The sequence below is a fragment of the Trachinotus anak genome, unplaced genomic scaffold, assembly GCF_046630095.1.
Source record: "Trachinotus anak isolate AG129_WGS33_773 ecotype Australia unplaced genomic scaffold, CSIRO_AGI_Tana_v1 ptg000009l, whole genome shotgun sequence".
NCBI classification, from domain to species: Eukaryota; Metazoa; Chordata; class Actinopteri; order Carangiformes; family Carangidae; genus Trachinotus; species Trachinotus anak.
Genome location: NW_027273860.1, coordinates 15,322,261 through 15,339,134, shown reverse-complemented (window position 1 = coordinate 15,339,134; position 16,874 = coordinate 15,322,261). Strand labels below are relative to the sequence as shown.

The following is a 16,874-nucleotide window of genomic DNA, read 5'->3' as shown; positions in this document are numbered from 1 at the left end:
GGAGCAAATCCCTGAAGCCAGGTACTATCATCTGATGGAAAGTCCTCACCCGAGGAGAGGAGGCTGCAATACCAGCAGCATACCACATATGGGTGGAACGCTAAATTGCCACATACGATGTTTGCCTGTCCACACACTTATAATGGCCATATAGTGTATCTGAAAGTAAGCAGTTAGTTCAACTAAGACTGTAAACAATGGGCAATTCAAGAGGAAGGCTCTGTAAACACCATCATCTTTTAAACATATTGATGAATAAATACAGTTCAAAAACACTACTATCAGGTTACTGACTAAAACTGAAAGCATTAAAGGACCATACAAGTGTTTTTCCATATGATCAGATCACACGATTACTATTCCTGCAAACAAATGATACATTTCACAATTATTGTCATGGTTTTTCTGCGTTCCAGGTCATTCATTCATTCCTTTTCTAAAATCATCATGAAGGCAGTTTAAATTTTCCATCACATGGAACATCATTCCTGGGTACATTTTCATCGCTGTGATGTTATATAATTATGGTGTGCATACTCAGTGGAACACATTTGAGAAATCTGCCAAAGGTGTGTTCATGACCTGGAAGGAAAAAGATTCAGATACTAGCAGCTCTGCGTTCACAAGCTGTTTCTTTTGAGAAATCAAACTCAGAACATACACACACACAAAAAGGAAAAGGATAAGATAAGTTCATGAAGAACCCATTCACACCTGAATGTAAAACATTCATTTCAGTGAATCTTTTTAATTGGTGGATTTACAAAATGCATATTTCTTTTCTGAGCCCTTTTGCAAAAGGTTCAACTTGGACTTCAACTAAAATCCAACATGTTATTTCAAACTGCTGACCAACTGTTTTGCACCACACAATTTTATATAACCCTGCTCTGCCGAATGAGCAGCAGTGCCAGCAGATCTGTCTTCATCTCTGAGGACTTGCAAATGAGTGTTCCTGTGCCACTTTCTGTTGTGACTGTTGTGATAACAATTGCGGTCGTGCAGCAAAAATTCATATGTCGTATGTTGATACAGAGGTGGGAGTAACCAAGGAGGAGTTCTGTGAATAATTCTGCAGCTCCTTCTTGTTGACAACAGAATCAGTACAACCCTTTTGAATTCAACATAGGAAACTAGGATTAACACCAAAGATCTATATTAGATCAGGCCCAGGAATTATAAATAACGACACTAAAATACTGAAGAATCCCAAATTCCTTCTGCAGCATGACAACGACCCAAAATATACAACCGAAGCACCATCTTCAGTTACAAGAATAAGTGGGAGCCCTTCTACACATGGTGTGGCTCCCACAGATCCCCGATCTTGACATTACTGAGTCGTCACATGAAGAGACAGGAGCAGCTGAGACAGTTGAAATCCACAGAAGAACTCTGGCAGGTTCTCAAAGATGCTTGGACCATCCTTGCTGCTAGGTACCTTTAAGTGTACTGAGGAGAACTGGTGCTGTTTTTAAGGCAAAGGATGGTCACATGGGTGAGTGTGTGTGTGTGTGTGTGTGTGTGTGTGTGTGTGTGTGTGTGTGTGTGTGTGTTCCTATCTGTCACAGGAGCTCAGTGTTGTGCAAGAGACAGACATCCTCCTGTCACTTTGCCAGCACTAAATGGAAAGACTTTTCATTTGCTCCAGCTCCTTCCAAAAGAAAAGTAAAAAAAAAAAGCATAAATCAGATTAAACTTCTCTTCTAATCTCCATCAGTGGAAATCTCAACCCTAAACTCCCGTCCACTCCCTCTCCTATCTGTCAAGGGCAAAAACAACACGGCCCAGTGCTGCTGATACGATCATCTCTCATCTCTGCTCTGTATGTCCCAAATTTTCAGCGCATTATTTTTGATTTGTTAACTTCTCTATGCTCAAGTTAATAAATAACTATGTTGCTTTCCATACTCTTTCCACTGATGGATGTTATACAAAATCCAATCTACTGATACTAATATTCAATTTCAGAGAACGTTTTACCGAACACTTGTCTGGTTGTTCCTTCAAAATATTGTAGACATATGAAATACACAACTAAAGCACCCCCACTCCCAGGGGCAACATCACAAGACAGAACAACCGTGCACTGATGCTGTAGTGGGCTTCTCCTGACTGTTTTCAGGTTAGTTCTGGGTTAAGACTGGTTCCTTCAGCTCAGTACTGTATGAAACCAGGCTTAGACAAGTAAAAGGCCAGTGCCTCTGCAACCTCTCACCTGCAACAGTAATGGTTGTTTCTGTGGTACTGATATAGTCAGTAACTATGAAAATTCAGAATGCTGAACACAGAACACAGGTTAGAGATTCGTTCAAACATGTACCGAAACTAAGTTGACGGATCAACATGACCAAGACCGCCATGGCACGGTCTTGGTCATGTTGATCAGGGATAGACTTTGACCTGATGGTGGCACTAAACACAGTCAGGTTGTCACTAAAGTCATATGCAATCAACCTCCAAGGACCTTGAATGTCCAGAAAAGGAGTTGTTGTCAAGATTGTCCCAGACCAGTGATTTGGATGGACGGACTAAATGACTGTTCAACCATGCCATCTTTAAACCTGAGACGAATGTGATGAACTGGAATGATCAAAGTAGATTGAAAAGCCACAGCTTTAAGTCTTCCTGACTGAACATATCTTGTTCGTAAATGCCTTTTAAAATGCACCAGCAGGGTGACACACATTACTTTTAGAGTCTGTGTAAAGTGTTTGTTGGGTCATCTAACAGCGTCTAAAAAAACCACCTGCAACACATTTCCGACAATGAAATTAGTTGAGCTTTTTTAGCTTCATGTGTCGCAATTTGGAACAGGTGTATACACTTTTGCTTTTAGATGTCGTCGGATGAGAAACTGACTTCAGACTAATCTGTTTCAAGCATGTTGAGCCCAAAGAACTACTGGAATAGGATTCATGATAGTGGTTAAAAGATACCAAGAGTCAACCAGTGGATTTGTGTTAATTCAAGCATCCACTCTTTTGTGCAGCTATAACATCACATTTATACTCATGTAAGAGAAAGAGAGACTGTAGCTGCCCAGATAAAGAAAATGACAAAGAAGAAACAGAATTTGCTCAAGGACATTGCCATATGTACACTATATATCTTATGTGACAACATACATTTCATTACATGTTTTGTTCTCTTGCAAGTGTGTGAAGTCTGTGTAAATACAACAGCTATGCCAACACATATGCTTGTTGGTCCACCTCCGACTGAGCAACAAACACTTGCTAACATACGGTGCTGTATCCGACCCTCCTCCCACTCTAGTCCACATCTTCACCCCTCCTCCCCCTCCTCTCTGAGATGTACACACGCCATCCTTTACAAGTTAAAAAAACTACAGCTTAACACACTCACACACACACACACACACACACATACACACACAGAGCCTGACTGACAAAGCCGCAACAACAACAACTGGGATGTCATGATAAAGCTAATGTGACGCCTTTTCAACAAGACAGATCCTGGCTAAACGCCACAGCATTATGAGCTAATGTGCCCCCCCCCCCCCAACACTGATTTGGCTGCTGCCAGCTTTGCATTTCACAGTCGTACAAAGTCCTGAGCTGAAGGCCAGTTTCTCTTCTATTCTTCCCCGAACCCTTCACCAAAATGCTGCAGTGAAAACAGTCCCATGACAGCAACAGAAAAACAGGCTGACAGGTAGGGCTGGTGAGTGGAAAGCGTGCATATGAATTATGAGATTCAAGCAAAGAGACGCTACGTTAAAACAATATAACACTACCAGGCCTGGTAGCTGAGCAAAAACTGCTGGTGATGACACTGAAACTTCACCACAGCCAAACCCAAACGTTGCAGTCTTTTAAATGTATCGACCTAAATGAGGCCTGGTATCAGATCTCATCAATTATTCAAATTATTTTTAGCCAGAAAATCTCAAGAAGCTAGAGACAGACAGCAAATGTAAGAATCTGCTGTTTTATATCTTTGTAAAAATATATATATATATCTTTGAGTTCTGGGTTGTTGTTTAAAAAACAATCTTGTCATGAGCATTTGTCACTTTTCCAACATTTTATACAGTAATAGTGAGGTATTGACAAAGGTAAAAAGGTATCATATGGGTGTTCTGGCGGCTTAGGGGGTTTCAGACACTGACCATGTAATCACATTGTTGCTGATTAGACTCTGCCAGTGAATCTTTGTTGCATGTCATTCCTTTTCTCTCTCTCCTGCCATCTCTGTGCGGTCACTTTCAAACAGCCAGGCAAACACACACACACACACACACAAAAAAAAAAAAATGAAAAACCCATCAGCACTAATGTTTTCAAATGATACCCAGCCCTAGCCCCGAGAGCTGAGGGTGGTCAGTCAGATTCCTTATATGAGCAACCTTTGCAAACAAGCACATACATGTGTACACATACACACCAGAACAAACTGGGCTGTGAAAGGCTTTCTGCATGACTAGAGAGCCGTGTATCCTGCCCACCCAAACACATCAACACAGCACCTACCCTGACAGCGGGTGTCAGCTGACCGGCTGGCATGACAGACGCATGCATATACACGCACACACAGACACACACACACTCTGCACGTCTAATTCAACCCTGAATAACACCCTGACCTCATGACATTGTGTCAACCTGCTGGTGTGCATGTGAGGTCAGGTAAGGTGAAGTTTGTGAATCCATGTGCATGAATAATTTGAAAATTCCATATTGAAATGTAGTGATTTCGAGGCAGACCTGCACCGAGCTGCAGTGTGTGTGCAGGGGACTTACCTGTGGTAGAGTGCAGACTCTCCAAGCTCCAATAGCGAGACAGGACCCCCCTCAAAGTGCCGCCTAAGCTACCTCCTCCTCCGCCTCCACCCATACATCCACCCACCCCGAGACCTCCATCCACCATGCTGTCCACCCCTCCGCCTGTCGGGCTCCCTCCGTCTGAGTCAGACCCTGGTGATAGCCCTGAGCTGCCGCTGCTGCCACAGCTCCCCCCGGGCAGGGGCACGCCCCCCTCCGAGCCCTGCTGGGTCCGCATCCCGATCTGGACGCACGACAACAATGGGGGGAAATGGAAGTGGACAGTGAAGAAGTAAGTGGAAATGAAGAGGAGGTGAAGCGGCTGAGCAGGTGGTTTATTCCTCCGGCAGGGAGAGTGAGCGCAGAGGAGGAGGAGGAAGAGGAGCAGGAGGAGGAGGTGTCCTCCTGGCTGGTATCTGCTGCACTATTCGCTGAGGTAAGCTTCAGCTGTCAACTTGCTGCTTCCTCCTCCCATGCACAGAACAGGAGAGCTGTAACAGTGCTCCTCTCCTCCCTTCATCTCTCTGCTCTGGAAAGCCTCTCGTACAGCGGCTGCCTCCTCCCTCTCTGCTCGTTTCTCTGGGTCTCTCTACCCATTTGCACACAGCTTCATTTCCTCATATTAACTCACATGCTCAATCCCTCTCTCTCTCTCTCTCTCTCTCTCTCTCTCTCTCTCCCTCTCTCCCTCTCTCTCTGGGCTGACATCAGTGGGGGACCTGTAGGGGGATTTCTGCTGCACGACCACGTCGTTTGCCTGCTAGCGACAGCGTGGACAGCTCACTAAAGCTCACTAATGGTGCAGGATTCATTAAGGCAGAGGGAGAGAAGAATCAGCCCTCCCCCCGCCCTCTGTCCACCCCCCCACCCCCTCTCTATCCTCCACGCATACACACACACACACATACACACAAATACTCCATACAGTGTGTTGGTTTTCAAATCATCTACAGTGAGTTACAGTACAGCGCATTTTCAGCCTTACTGGGTCTCTGGCTGTACTGAGTGAGGTATAGGCCTACTGTATGTGTATTATGGAGATGCAATATGCACCATCTACATAAATAGTCATGTGAAGGATTCAGGATATAACCACAGGTTGCACCATAATAGTATAGTACAATCCTGAATATTACCAACCACCTACCAATTCAAATACACAAACAATGATTGTATCAGAGGAGCAGAGGAGGATGATGCCAGCTGAAGAAGATCTGATCTTGTTTTATTTATTTATTTATTTATTTATTTATTTTTATAAAAGGCTCAATACATTGGCATACTTATGTATCGGTTTAACCCCAGTGTGTCTAATGAAAGCTCTATTTCATCTCCGAAGGCACCCAACAATGACGTCACCAGGAGAAGGTGCATTCATACGCATTCAACTGCCAACTTATTTTCAATCATTTTACTAATTAATTGGTAATATGCTTGGTCCATGAAATGTCAGAAAATAATGAAAAATCAAATACATACATTTCTGAAGGTATACACTTTACTGTCAGAGATGCACATATTCACACGTGAGAGGCTGGAACCAGTAGATTATTGTCATTTTTTCTCATGTTAGTCAATTAAAAGACCACGCTAGCAGTGGTGATGGAATTAATATGGGGTTGCAGCATTGAAACATAACAACAACACTTTGTAGAAACTGTGCCTCACTCGACCACCTTCTTGCAAAGACACCTGTCCTCGACAACACGTAAACATGTTCTGTCGTTTTTTGGGTTTTTTTTTCCTTAACAAGTCCGTTCTTTGAATTTGATCCCATTTTGACATTTTAACTGTGTTTCCTGCTGTTTAATCTCGCTCACAGCAAGCTGGTGCTTGCGTGTCAGTTCACTGTTTTGCTCTATCAGCCCACACACATAATACAAGGTGCTGAGGATAAAAATGTCACAGTAACAGAACAGAAGCAGATAAAGTGTAACCAAAAAAGACCGATTCGGACATCAAGGCAGAGTTATCTGAGCCCATGAAGCTCTGTCATAGTTGTGTCATACACCTGAGGTTAGCAGTGCCTGACTCAACAGTTGACTATCTGACGCTTTAAGATCGGGTCACCATTACTGAGGGATTTCAGCCTAATGAAACCACCTTAAAGAAGATTATACGAGGAAAAGAGATACAGCATTGCACAGATTAACTCTGCTCAGCTGGGGATCAGAATGATAGCGCATACATTGCATTGTGCAAAAAGATTAATGTGGCTTTAATAAGTGCGTGCTGTCCCATTGTCAGTTGAAGAAAGCCCAGTACAGTGAGGTAGCACCGCTCTTGTCTTATGATTCAGCTCACAATTCAATTCACTCCAGTGAATCTAATTATACTGAGAAATCTGCAGCAAGAACACTGCAAGAGTAGTACAGGGATCAGACTGTGAGTGTGTATGCAGGCACGCCCTCATGTGCATGACTGTCCCAGACATCCAATGCAGCTACAATCACAGTGTGGCCTGTCGCTAGATGATGATAATTGTCAGGTTAATGTCAGCCAGTGTGTTAGCTCATCTGTCACTACTTACGATATTCAGTATAATCAGTTGCCAGTTTATAATGTACACCACACTAAAGTTTTCTAATGGAGTGGATAAAAGAGTGTAAACACAAGACAATCCAACAACCATACAAACTACAGCCTTCAAGATGACCATCAAGCTGAATCAACACTTCTCGACCCGTTTCAACAAAAACTGAACATTAGAACCTTCATGAAGGTAGAACTGCTTCATGAGTTTTAGCTTGGTGTTCCTAATAAACTGATGGCTGACAGTCTGAACCTGAGCACCTAGCAGCTCCTTCTGAGAGCATCGACACATCAACTAGTGCCAAATCAGTGTCAGTCATAAATAGAGAAGAAAACACAAACTTCAATCATGATCTCTGTTTAAAATCATGTCTTGATGGTTATGACCAGTTGTACTGCTCGACTGTGTACCTTTGTCATATGACTGGGAAAAGCTAATGCTGTGTCATTCTTTGTAGGGTTGGACGCAGAAGCTGGTACTGACCAAACTGTGTCTATTGCAGTTTTTGCAAGGAAGGAAAAGACCACAATGTAAGAGCACAATAAAAAAGGGAGGTTGGCTAACAGGAGAGATAAACTAAGACAAAATGTTATGTGTATATTAAAATTTGCACCTGCCCATACATTATGTCTTAAGATAAATAATACAGTGGCTGCAGAGAGCACTTTTTGCACTTTGTCATTATGGGTTATTGTGTGCAGGCTGATGGCAATTTTCACCTTTTAAAATTAAATTTTCAACAAAATAAAATGTGTATTTGAGAAAATTAGCTTTAAAATAAATAAAAATAAACAAAAAGGTATAGAACAAAAATATTGTTTTGGTAGTGATACTAAAACTCAACATATTAGTCAGTATTGAAAAAATGTGTTTGATTTCTCCCTAAATAATCTGATGTCCTGTTAGTATCTGTTTGTATGAATCTAAACGATAGGAGGGACTTTCTGTGCTCTGAGTTACAGTGAGAATTTACTGCAGCCAGCAGGTTAAATAAGGAACTGCAGTGGTACTGCTGCTTGTTATTATAGCACATGCAATATGTAAATCAGCAACACAGTTACAACTAACACAAATTCAACACAGATTTACAGTAAAACAGTAAATTTTTGATGAAAAATTATATTAAAAAATAAAAAATAATAATAATTTTACATGAGTAAAAGGTTGGGAACCACTAATCTAGCAACCTGATCTAGATCTGTTCCGATATACAGTGGCCCAAAGGATAAACATTAAGGGAAAAGCACTAAAAATTCAAAAAAGAAACCACATGCAACAAGAACTGCTACACCAGAAGTGCTCCGGGATGCCAGGAGAAGCGACGGGCTCGATTTAGATAAATGCAACATTACAGATACTTTCCTTGTGCATCAGGCTTTATGCACCTAACCTAACTCTTCATTAAAGAGTATGGTCTAGACAACATGAAAACTGAAAAGAGATGAAAAGAGATAACCTCTGTTATGATTCAGCATAAAACTCAATTGAATTAAGTTTTGATATATTTCATGTGACTCATATTTTGAATGAGATCAGTTCATAGAAATAATGTCAACTGAGGTACCTCTCCACTTGGCTGCAGCTGCTAAAGTTAGATTAACTTGAGGGGCATTAAAATAAGGAAGTAAGATGGAGACTGGACTAAATACCTCTCTAAAGTAATCTCAGTCTTTTCTGTTTTGGTTATAGTACCACCTCAAGCAGAGCTCAATGTGAGAAGGAGCTGCTGGGGAAGTTCAACACCAAAGCCTTGGTGCACACAGGCATACCATGAGACATCATCGAGTAGCCAGAATGCCCCAGGTTCAGATGCTCCAGCTCCAGACAACATCCTTGGCTGAATGTGAATAAGAGTGCAGAATCTAAAGACCAATCCAGAGTGGGTACTTACAGGTGTAGGAGATGCGTCTTCTCCAGCCCAGGCAGTCAAGACCAATGGGGGTGCTCTGAGAGAAGCAGTGGGCCTTGAGGGGCATCCCCCTAAAAGCCTTCGTGGGACCTGAGGTGGCTTGAGCATCAGTCTGTGGGTAATGGGAGAGGATTGGTTTCAATCACTGGTATTATCACTGGCTTTCATTTGTCTGCTTATGATGAACCGGGCATGTACAAGTAAAAGACGATAACTTATTGGATACAATTAAATAATATGCAAAGAGAAGAATGCAAGATGACTGGGCATGCATGAATTAAAGGGCAGAAGAGTAGAGAAAATAGATTGGGCCATGCACTAAACGGACAGTAAAGTGAGGACAAAGATGTGCAGGTTTATCCAAGAAAAATGGTCAGAAGCCTTCAGAGAGAAACAGACTGTCCAGGAAGAACAGAAGCAAGGCAGAGGAGGAAGAAGATGAGGATCTTTGTTTTGGCAGCTATGTCGCCACTTCTTACTTTGTCCATGTCTTCAGATATCAGTGTGTTGAGTTGGCCCAGGCTTCCCCTGATGGCTCTGGCCAGTTTGCGTTTGTATTTCTTTTGTTCTTCAATCCAGAGGTCATCTGAACAGTTTTGCCGTCGCTGCTTGCCGCTTCCATTACGGCCCACATCCACCCAGCGGCCAGTCTTCAGCCCGCCAAGAACCACAGAGACCTTCCCTTCACCCTCCGCTTCCAACAGCTTTCTTGCTCTGGGCTGGCTGGCAGGTCGACCACTGTTTTGTGCACCCTTTTGAGTTCACAGTTAACTAGTTAGTCACAGTCACTTTTTCTATCCCAACTCTACTCTCCTAGGTACAGTGAGCAAATGTGGCTAATTAGTGAATATAACTTTAAATACATGATAAGTATGCAGTCAGTACAGAATCATATACTTAACAAGCACTTAGATTCAAAGTGAGTTCAGCTACCCTGCCTTATAGATATGTACTATTTTGTATCATGTAGGATACAGGCCACAAGGGGGGGTAGTCCTCAAATTATCTTGTTCGGGCTGTGTATTACAGGACTATTGTAGGAAGTGGCAGGGAGGTAGGATGATGGTAGCCTGCTAACTCACAGAATCCACCACACTGCTGGAGGCTGAGAGGGAGAAAGAGTTGACACTGCTGTTTCTCTCCCCCTCTTTATCCCCTGCACAGAGAGCCACGAAGAAAGAGGGACTTGTTCTCTGTCCCAGCCCAGACAGATATAGACACACTGGCAACCACCCTGACACACGCATTAACACACACAAACACCATCGACTGCAGAGCAAGAGATTAACTGGTTTTTTTTTCTGTTCACTTCAAGCAAGTTAGTGTGTGTGAGTTGGTGGCAGGGTTGGAACACTATTTCCAGGGAGCTGGAACCTAACTGGCATTTTGATTTAGCCTGAATAAGGCTTTATACTGATGTTTAAAATACAAAAAAGGGTATTTACAACAGAAATCATCAGCAGTTGAATGTGATCTCAGTAAAACATGTTTTATAAAGATGTTACAAATTTGTTTTACAAAAATCTGATTTTTTTTCTTACCTCTAGTTCACTGTTGACACCAATGGAATACAGGCTGATGTGTGATTGGCTGTCTATTCTGTGCTCAGCTGCATCCAGAAGGCTGAGGCTGACACCCAGAGGGCTAGTTGAGGGTTTTAGGGTCTTAGGTCTCTCAGGGGGGTCTGTCAATCCCTCCACACTGACCGACTGACCCAGAAGAATAGGACACACAGAACCAGCCCTTGATGAGTGAGGGTAGCGAAAAATTTTGCGTTGAGCTGCTGGCCTAGGGCTGTTAGGTTTAGGGCTCATTGGCCGTAGGGGGCTCTCAGTCAAGCCCTCACTGGCCACTGGGTGGGACCTAGTCCAGGAAGGTGAATGCTGATGTGTAAGGGTAGCTAGCGAGCTGGGCCTCAAAGGTGAAACAGGGCTGGTGTGATTGGGCTGTTGAACACCCGAGTCATCTAAAAATGGAGGTAGGCCAGACACAAACAGTGTGGAAGGTAGACCATTTGGTGAACACTTTCTTCTCTGGCCCTCAGATTTGCAGCCATGGGGACTTTCCTTTCCATTCCCTAGTGGAACTCCCCGTTTGGAGATGGGATCAGTGTGGCGAAGGGTCTTGAGGGAGGATGGTGACCCTGGACTGCTCAGTCTGTCCAGAAGTGGAGAGGACATAAAGTCCCCACAGTCCTGCCCAGAAGCACTGTTGCTACATTCCCCATCTGGCACTGATAGGGTTCTTCTAAGCAGCTCAGCTTCCTTGGCTTTTTTTAGTTTCCTCCAGGATTGTTTGGCTTTAGCAGAATCCACATCAGTGCCCACAGTAGCCTGCTCCTCATTCTCCTTATCCATCGAACGGGACTCAAACAGGCTGGAAAGGGACTTGTGCGCTTGTGCAAAGCGCATGCGAATGTTTAAACTGTCATTGCTCTTGCTCCTCTTGTAGGTTTGCCCATTAGGTGAATGGACTTGCCTGAGGAGAGGGTTGTCTGGGCTTGACCCTCCGTTACCCACCTCGCTACTCCCTTGGCTGACTAGATGACGGACATGGCGAGTATGGGGAGTAGAGGGGAAGAAGCCACCATCCTCCTCTTCTATCTCGTAACGCACTGGGGAAAATGCTTCGTGGACTGTTTGGTTGAGGATGTCGCTTCTGACGAAAACCTCATCGTCTGAGTTGTCTTTCTGTGGCCCTTGCTCAGGCATAAGGCCCTCAACTGATCCATCAGATGACTCCTGGGGTGCCTCCTCACTTTTGGAACCCTTTGAGCCCCTAGCCTTCCTAAAAGAAGGCATTTTAGCAAAGACAGAAAACTTAGAGCCTTTATTTCCTGTCTGGCTGCCTTTTGTTTTGCTTCTCTTGATCATTTTGTCAAGATTGGCATTTCTGTCTGAAAAGTGAGCATCCTCCAACTCATCGCAGTTGTTGCTAGCCGAGGTGTAACACACAGCATCATAGGCAACAGTCATAGGTCTACAATGCTTTTCGCTACCACTGCGTAGGATAGGTGTAGCTGTGTCCACTTCAGGTTCTAACTCAGCAGCCGTTAAAGATTTATCTTTCTGCTCAGTCTGGTCTTGTGGACCCTTTGGGCTAGAGTTGTCCCGTGAAAGGTCAACAACATCCCCAGCTTCCTCAGCAGGCCTCATGACCTTGTATTCTTTCTTTGTTTTTATTTTTAAATTGTCCTGTGATGTACCACAGTTTTCCAGTGAACGCTCAGCCTCCCAAATTGGCTCTAAACTTCTGACAGCAAGCAGATGGAGACTGACATCAGGGGGTGAATACCTTACTACCCTCACTTCCTCCTGTGGAGCTGGCAAGCTGACCTGTTTATGTTCTTGGCACTTGTCAATCAGTGGATATTCCTCCAATGATTCAGATGAACTGCCTCTTCTTCTGTTATGAAAGGTGTAATCCCCCGGTTTCGTGTCTTCAGTAAATTTACTGTCCACTTCTGAATTTAGGGGCTTAAGGCCTTCATTTCTTTCTGCATTTGAACACTTGAGCTCTAGCCTTTCTACACCTGTGTTATCATCAGTACTCTTCCATGTATTAAGTTTTTCTGGCTCATCTGCATGAACCAGGCTTAAATGGAAATGTCTGTCAAGGTCTTTCCCTGGCACAGATTTAGAGTCCTCACTGCTCCACTTGGATCTGTGGTCCAGTGAAGACTGTGACACTTCAGAACCTCCCTGGGGCTTGTCTACATCCTCCAAAAAGCCAAGGGTCACACTTGTTGATGGCTCAATCAGGGAGCAAATTATTTTCTCATTGCCTTTGTAGTTCCTCTGGGCTCCCTCGGTGAAACAGCCTACACCCTCCCCTCTTTGCACCCCTTTTATACTGGCCTTGGTGTTATTGTTGGAGTCCGAGAGCAGAGAAAGAGAGGTTTTTAGGCTACAGAGAGGTTCGGGGATCTTCAGGTCCAGCTGAATATGCTTACAATGACTAGAAACTGTGCTGGCAGTGGTTTGTATGTTTGTCTGGGAAATCTTTTGCGCTACACTTGGGTGTTCTCTGCTACTGTCATGAATGGACTCAGTAGCAGCAGGATGTGTTGACGTTTTTCCTGTCTTACTAGGCAGATGCTGAGAAAAGAAGTTGGCATCAGGATCAATGGCAATCGCTGTGGGAATAACTCTCAGCTCACTGTGCTCAGAAAGTTCTGTTGTGTCAGGTTGTGACTGTGGAAGGCTGACTTTGCTTACTGCTTCCACAGTTTGTTCCTGGTCAAGATAAACATGACTGCCCTTCCCCTCCCATGCCGTGGTTTGCTGGAGAAGAGAGCAGGGTGATCCTACCCTCCCCCTCTCTTCTCCAAACTTCTCTGATAACAGAGGGGAGGTCCCCTCCACTCCTTGGTTGCCAGATAAAAACAGCAGATTATTTGAGAATGGGAGAGGAGGCAGACATTCCTCAGACCCCTTACCAGTGTCAGACTGGATTTGAGTTGAGTCAGACTCTGGTTCTATAGAGCCTGACTGCACCCTCTTCAAAAGCTTGTCCACTGACTGGAGCTGCCTGTGAAAGGGTGTTTCTATTGTACCACCCCCCTGATCCAAGTGGTTACGGATTAAATCCTGGGTTCGACCTCGAACTTGCCATGTTTGTAACCTTGCACTCTGAGATTTTTGACCTAGTTCTCTCCCAGTGAGCTCCTCCCTGTCTGAGTCTGTCAGCAGGACAGGTGAGGTTAGTTTAGAAACCTTTGGAACCACAGTCTGCTCAGTAGCACAGGTATCCAATGGAAAAGAGGCTGTGGTCTCTGTGGAAAATGTAATGGAGGAGCAGATTTCATTTACTGTCCCAGGTGGTATGGTCCCCTCTCTTATAGTGCCAACACTCCCACACTGCTCCGCCTGGAAGCAGACACCCGACACCCCCGCCTTATCCCAGGGCCTTGTAACAGTATAACAAACCTGAGGGTGGATCTCAGATAGTCCACTGCTGGGGCTCTCCTCACAGTGAGTTTGTGAACAGCAAATGTCTACCTTGTGCGCCAACACACCAATTTGTGTATTGTGTGAGTCTCTGAGCTCAGACTTTGTGTTATGTGATACTCTGTTTGTCTTTGTGCCATGTGCTTCTGTGATGTTTGGACTTGCTGCAATAATTTCTGTAATGAACTGAGAGTCTGTGTATTTAATCTCAGATTTAGAGTGTGCTGGTGAACAAATACTGTCAGATCTTTGTGCATTCAATACATCAGTGAGGCTGAAATCTGCTGTACATGCATTGTTGCTACAATTAATCTCTATTTTGTCATGAATTTGATTACAATATGTCCCCACACTCTTGCACAAGTCCCCTTTGTCCTTGTTGTGCACTTTTACAGATGGGGTGTCTCTGTCCTCATTGATTATACCCTGGTTTTCTAACTTTTCTGTCTGTCTCTGATGGCTATCATTAAAGTCACTGCTGCATCTATTGAAACCTGTGTTTTTCTCTCCAACATAAGTGCTGAGCAGTTCAATGTTATGAACTTCTACATCCTGAACATTAGATATTTCTAATCTGTCTTGCCGTTGTGTCTCCACAGTCTCGTCCTCTGTGGTTTCTGTGTGTATGATGCATGTTTCTGACTCTGTGGATTCGTTCAGTCTGTTGAGATTGCTTTCCTCAGGCTGTGCGTGCAGCTTCACTTCCTGAGTGTCAGGTGGAGTATTTACCTTTGTTTTGTGTTGGCTCAGTACATGTAAACTGTATGGCTCCGTGCGGCCCTTGTGTTGAGTTTCTGTGCAAACAGCCTGTAAACTGGACTGTTCTTGGTGCAAGTCAAGTTTTAATAACTCTTTACTTGCATGGGGTTGGATATCAACTGAGCACAGGTCTCTGGTGCTGAGCTTTGAGGAAATATTAGGGTCTATATGGTTCTCTGGGCTTTTTCTTCTGGTACAACTGGTTTGTCCAGCATAAGTCTCTGTGGCATCCTTGACTGTCACTAACTCTCTCCTTCGGGCTTTACTCTGCCCCGTGTGGAAGCTGCTGACTGTTGCCCGATGATCGTCGTAGGTGTCCTCCAGTCCGAGCAGGGCAACCAGACAGTCCTCCCCATCCGGAGTTAAATCTGACAGGGTGTCGCTGTGCCATGAGCGTGAGTCAAAATATTCATCAGATGTGTCACCGCCTCCTATGCTCCTCTCGCACCATTCCAAGGACTCTGCACCCAAATCCCCCTCCTCTAAGCCTAATCCTTCAGAGAGGTGGGGGGAGTCTTCAAGGGCTTCCTGAGGCTGTGGAGACAGTAAAGAAGAGGAAGATGAATTAGAGATCAGCATAGTAATAACAGTGATGAACTGCATATGGAGCGATCCTTTAGAAGGCAATATGTAGAGTATTGATTTTGATCCTCACAGCTAACTGAAGCCTTCAGCCTCCTGTGGCATGGCCTGACTGAAAACTGCGAGCCAGGTAAAAGACACACTGTCACATTCTGTGGACTGGAGAGCACTGTGATGCTAATACAGGCTTTCAGGCTTTCACATCTACCATTAGCAATTTATGCTAAGTTTTTATTCCACTCAGAAAGTGGAAGCCAGTTAACCTAGCCTGTTAACGTTAGCATTCATTCCCACAAGATGTTGCTCTCTGTGCATTTTATTACAATCACAATCTGTGAATCACATCATGGAGTGGAGTCAAGTCCTGAGCTCTGAGGTCACAGGAGGGGAACTGCACTGGCCTTCCAGCTGATTATCTCCTTATCAGGTTGTTGGACCAAAGTGATATAAGTAACCTTTTTTAGAGCCAACATATATAGATATTCCACCAGTCAAATGACAGTAAAGACTTGGAACAACCAGTTGGTCATTACATTCTTGACCAAATAAGTAAACCAGTGAAAACAAACAAGGAGAAATGCACTGACTTCCCATCAGGAATTATTCTTTATTTCAGTCTGACTGTAAGAACTGCTTTTGTTGTGATTTGTACCATTTATAACAAACATGAGACAAATGAAATCAAACAAAACTGTTTAACAGAAATAATCACATGTTCTTCGCATTGTTGCTACTTTGAGCAAAAGTCAATCTCAAGCAACAGGCTTTTAAAAAAAATAATAATGTACACGCACATGCATACAATTCAAGCTGCCTCTGGTACATATACAATTCTTTAATGAAATCCTCCAAAGCCAGAGATTTACTTACTCTCCAGCGCCTCAATGCATCAGCTGTATCCAGCACCAGAGCACAGAGGCGAGCAGCAAACCAGCTCAGCACGGTTCCCATTGCGTCCCTCACACATGTGCTCACACACATAACCGCACAGTTCGTACACACTTCACAGGGCCTCCTCTTCCTCCGGTAGTATACTACATGCCCGTAGCTCCCCCCTGCACTCTTCTTCCTTTGTCTCTTTGTTTATCTTCCATGATCACCATTCATGCCTGCTGAGAGCTCCAAGTCTTAAATTACAGATCCACCCCTTTCTAACTACCTGCCCTGATTGGCCTTTACACAAAGCCTCACAGAAATATAACTGTACACACAAGAAAAAGCAGAACTTCCCCTTTCCCTGCATGTTAAGGATGTGGTCCTTCTACAGTGTCTGGGGCTTAATCTAGCCTCACTGCAGCAGGTACACAGTGATCTCTGTGTCTCAATAACAAGGAAAGACACTAAGAGGACCT

General features: G+C 44.0%; 1 protein-coding gene across 4 annotated transcripts in view; it reads right to left on the bottom strand.

Annotated features, from left to right (window-relative positions):
* The window catches only part of arhgef4 (Rho guanine nucleotide exchange factor (GEF) 4), a 111,237-nt gene that overhangs the window by 51,365 nt on the left and 42,998 nt on the right, over nt 1–16,874 (bottom strand). For 3 of the 4 annotated variants that reach the window (XM_071485556.1, XM_071485557.1, XM_071485558.1), the window contains 3 exons: nt 10,774–15,474; nt 9,712–9,984; nt 9,215–9,344 (listed from right to left, as the gene is read on the bottom strand). In XM_071485556.1, the coding sequence (XP_071341657.1) occupies nt 9,215–9,344; nt 9,712–9,984; nt 10,774–12,387 (2,017 nt within the window). In that variant the 5' untranslated portion in view covers nt 12,388–15,474. Of the gene's footprint in view, nt 1–4,769; nt 5,396–9,214; nt 9,345–9,711; nt 9,985–10,773; nt 15,475–16,874 lie in introns of those variants that run through there. The other variant, XM_071485559.1, reaches the window with a different exon arrangement.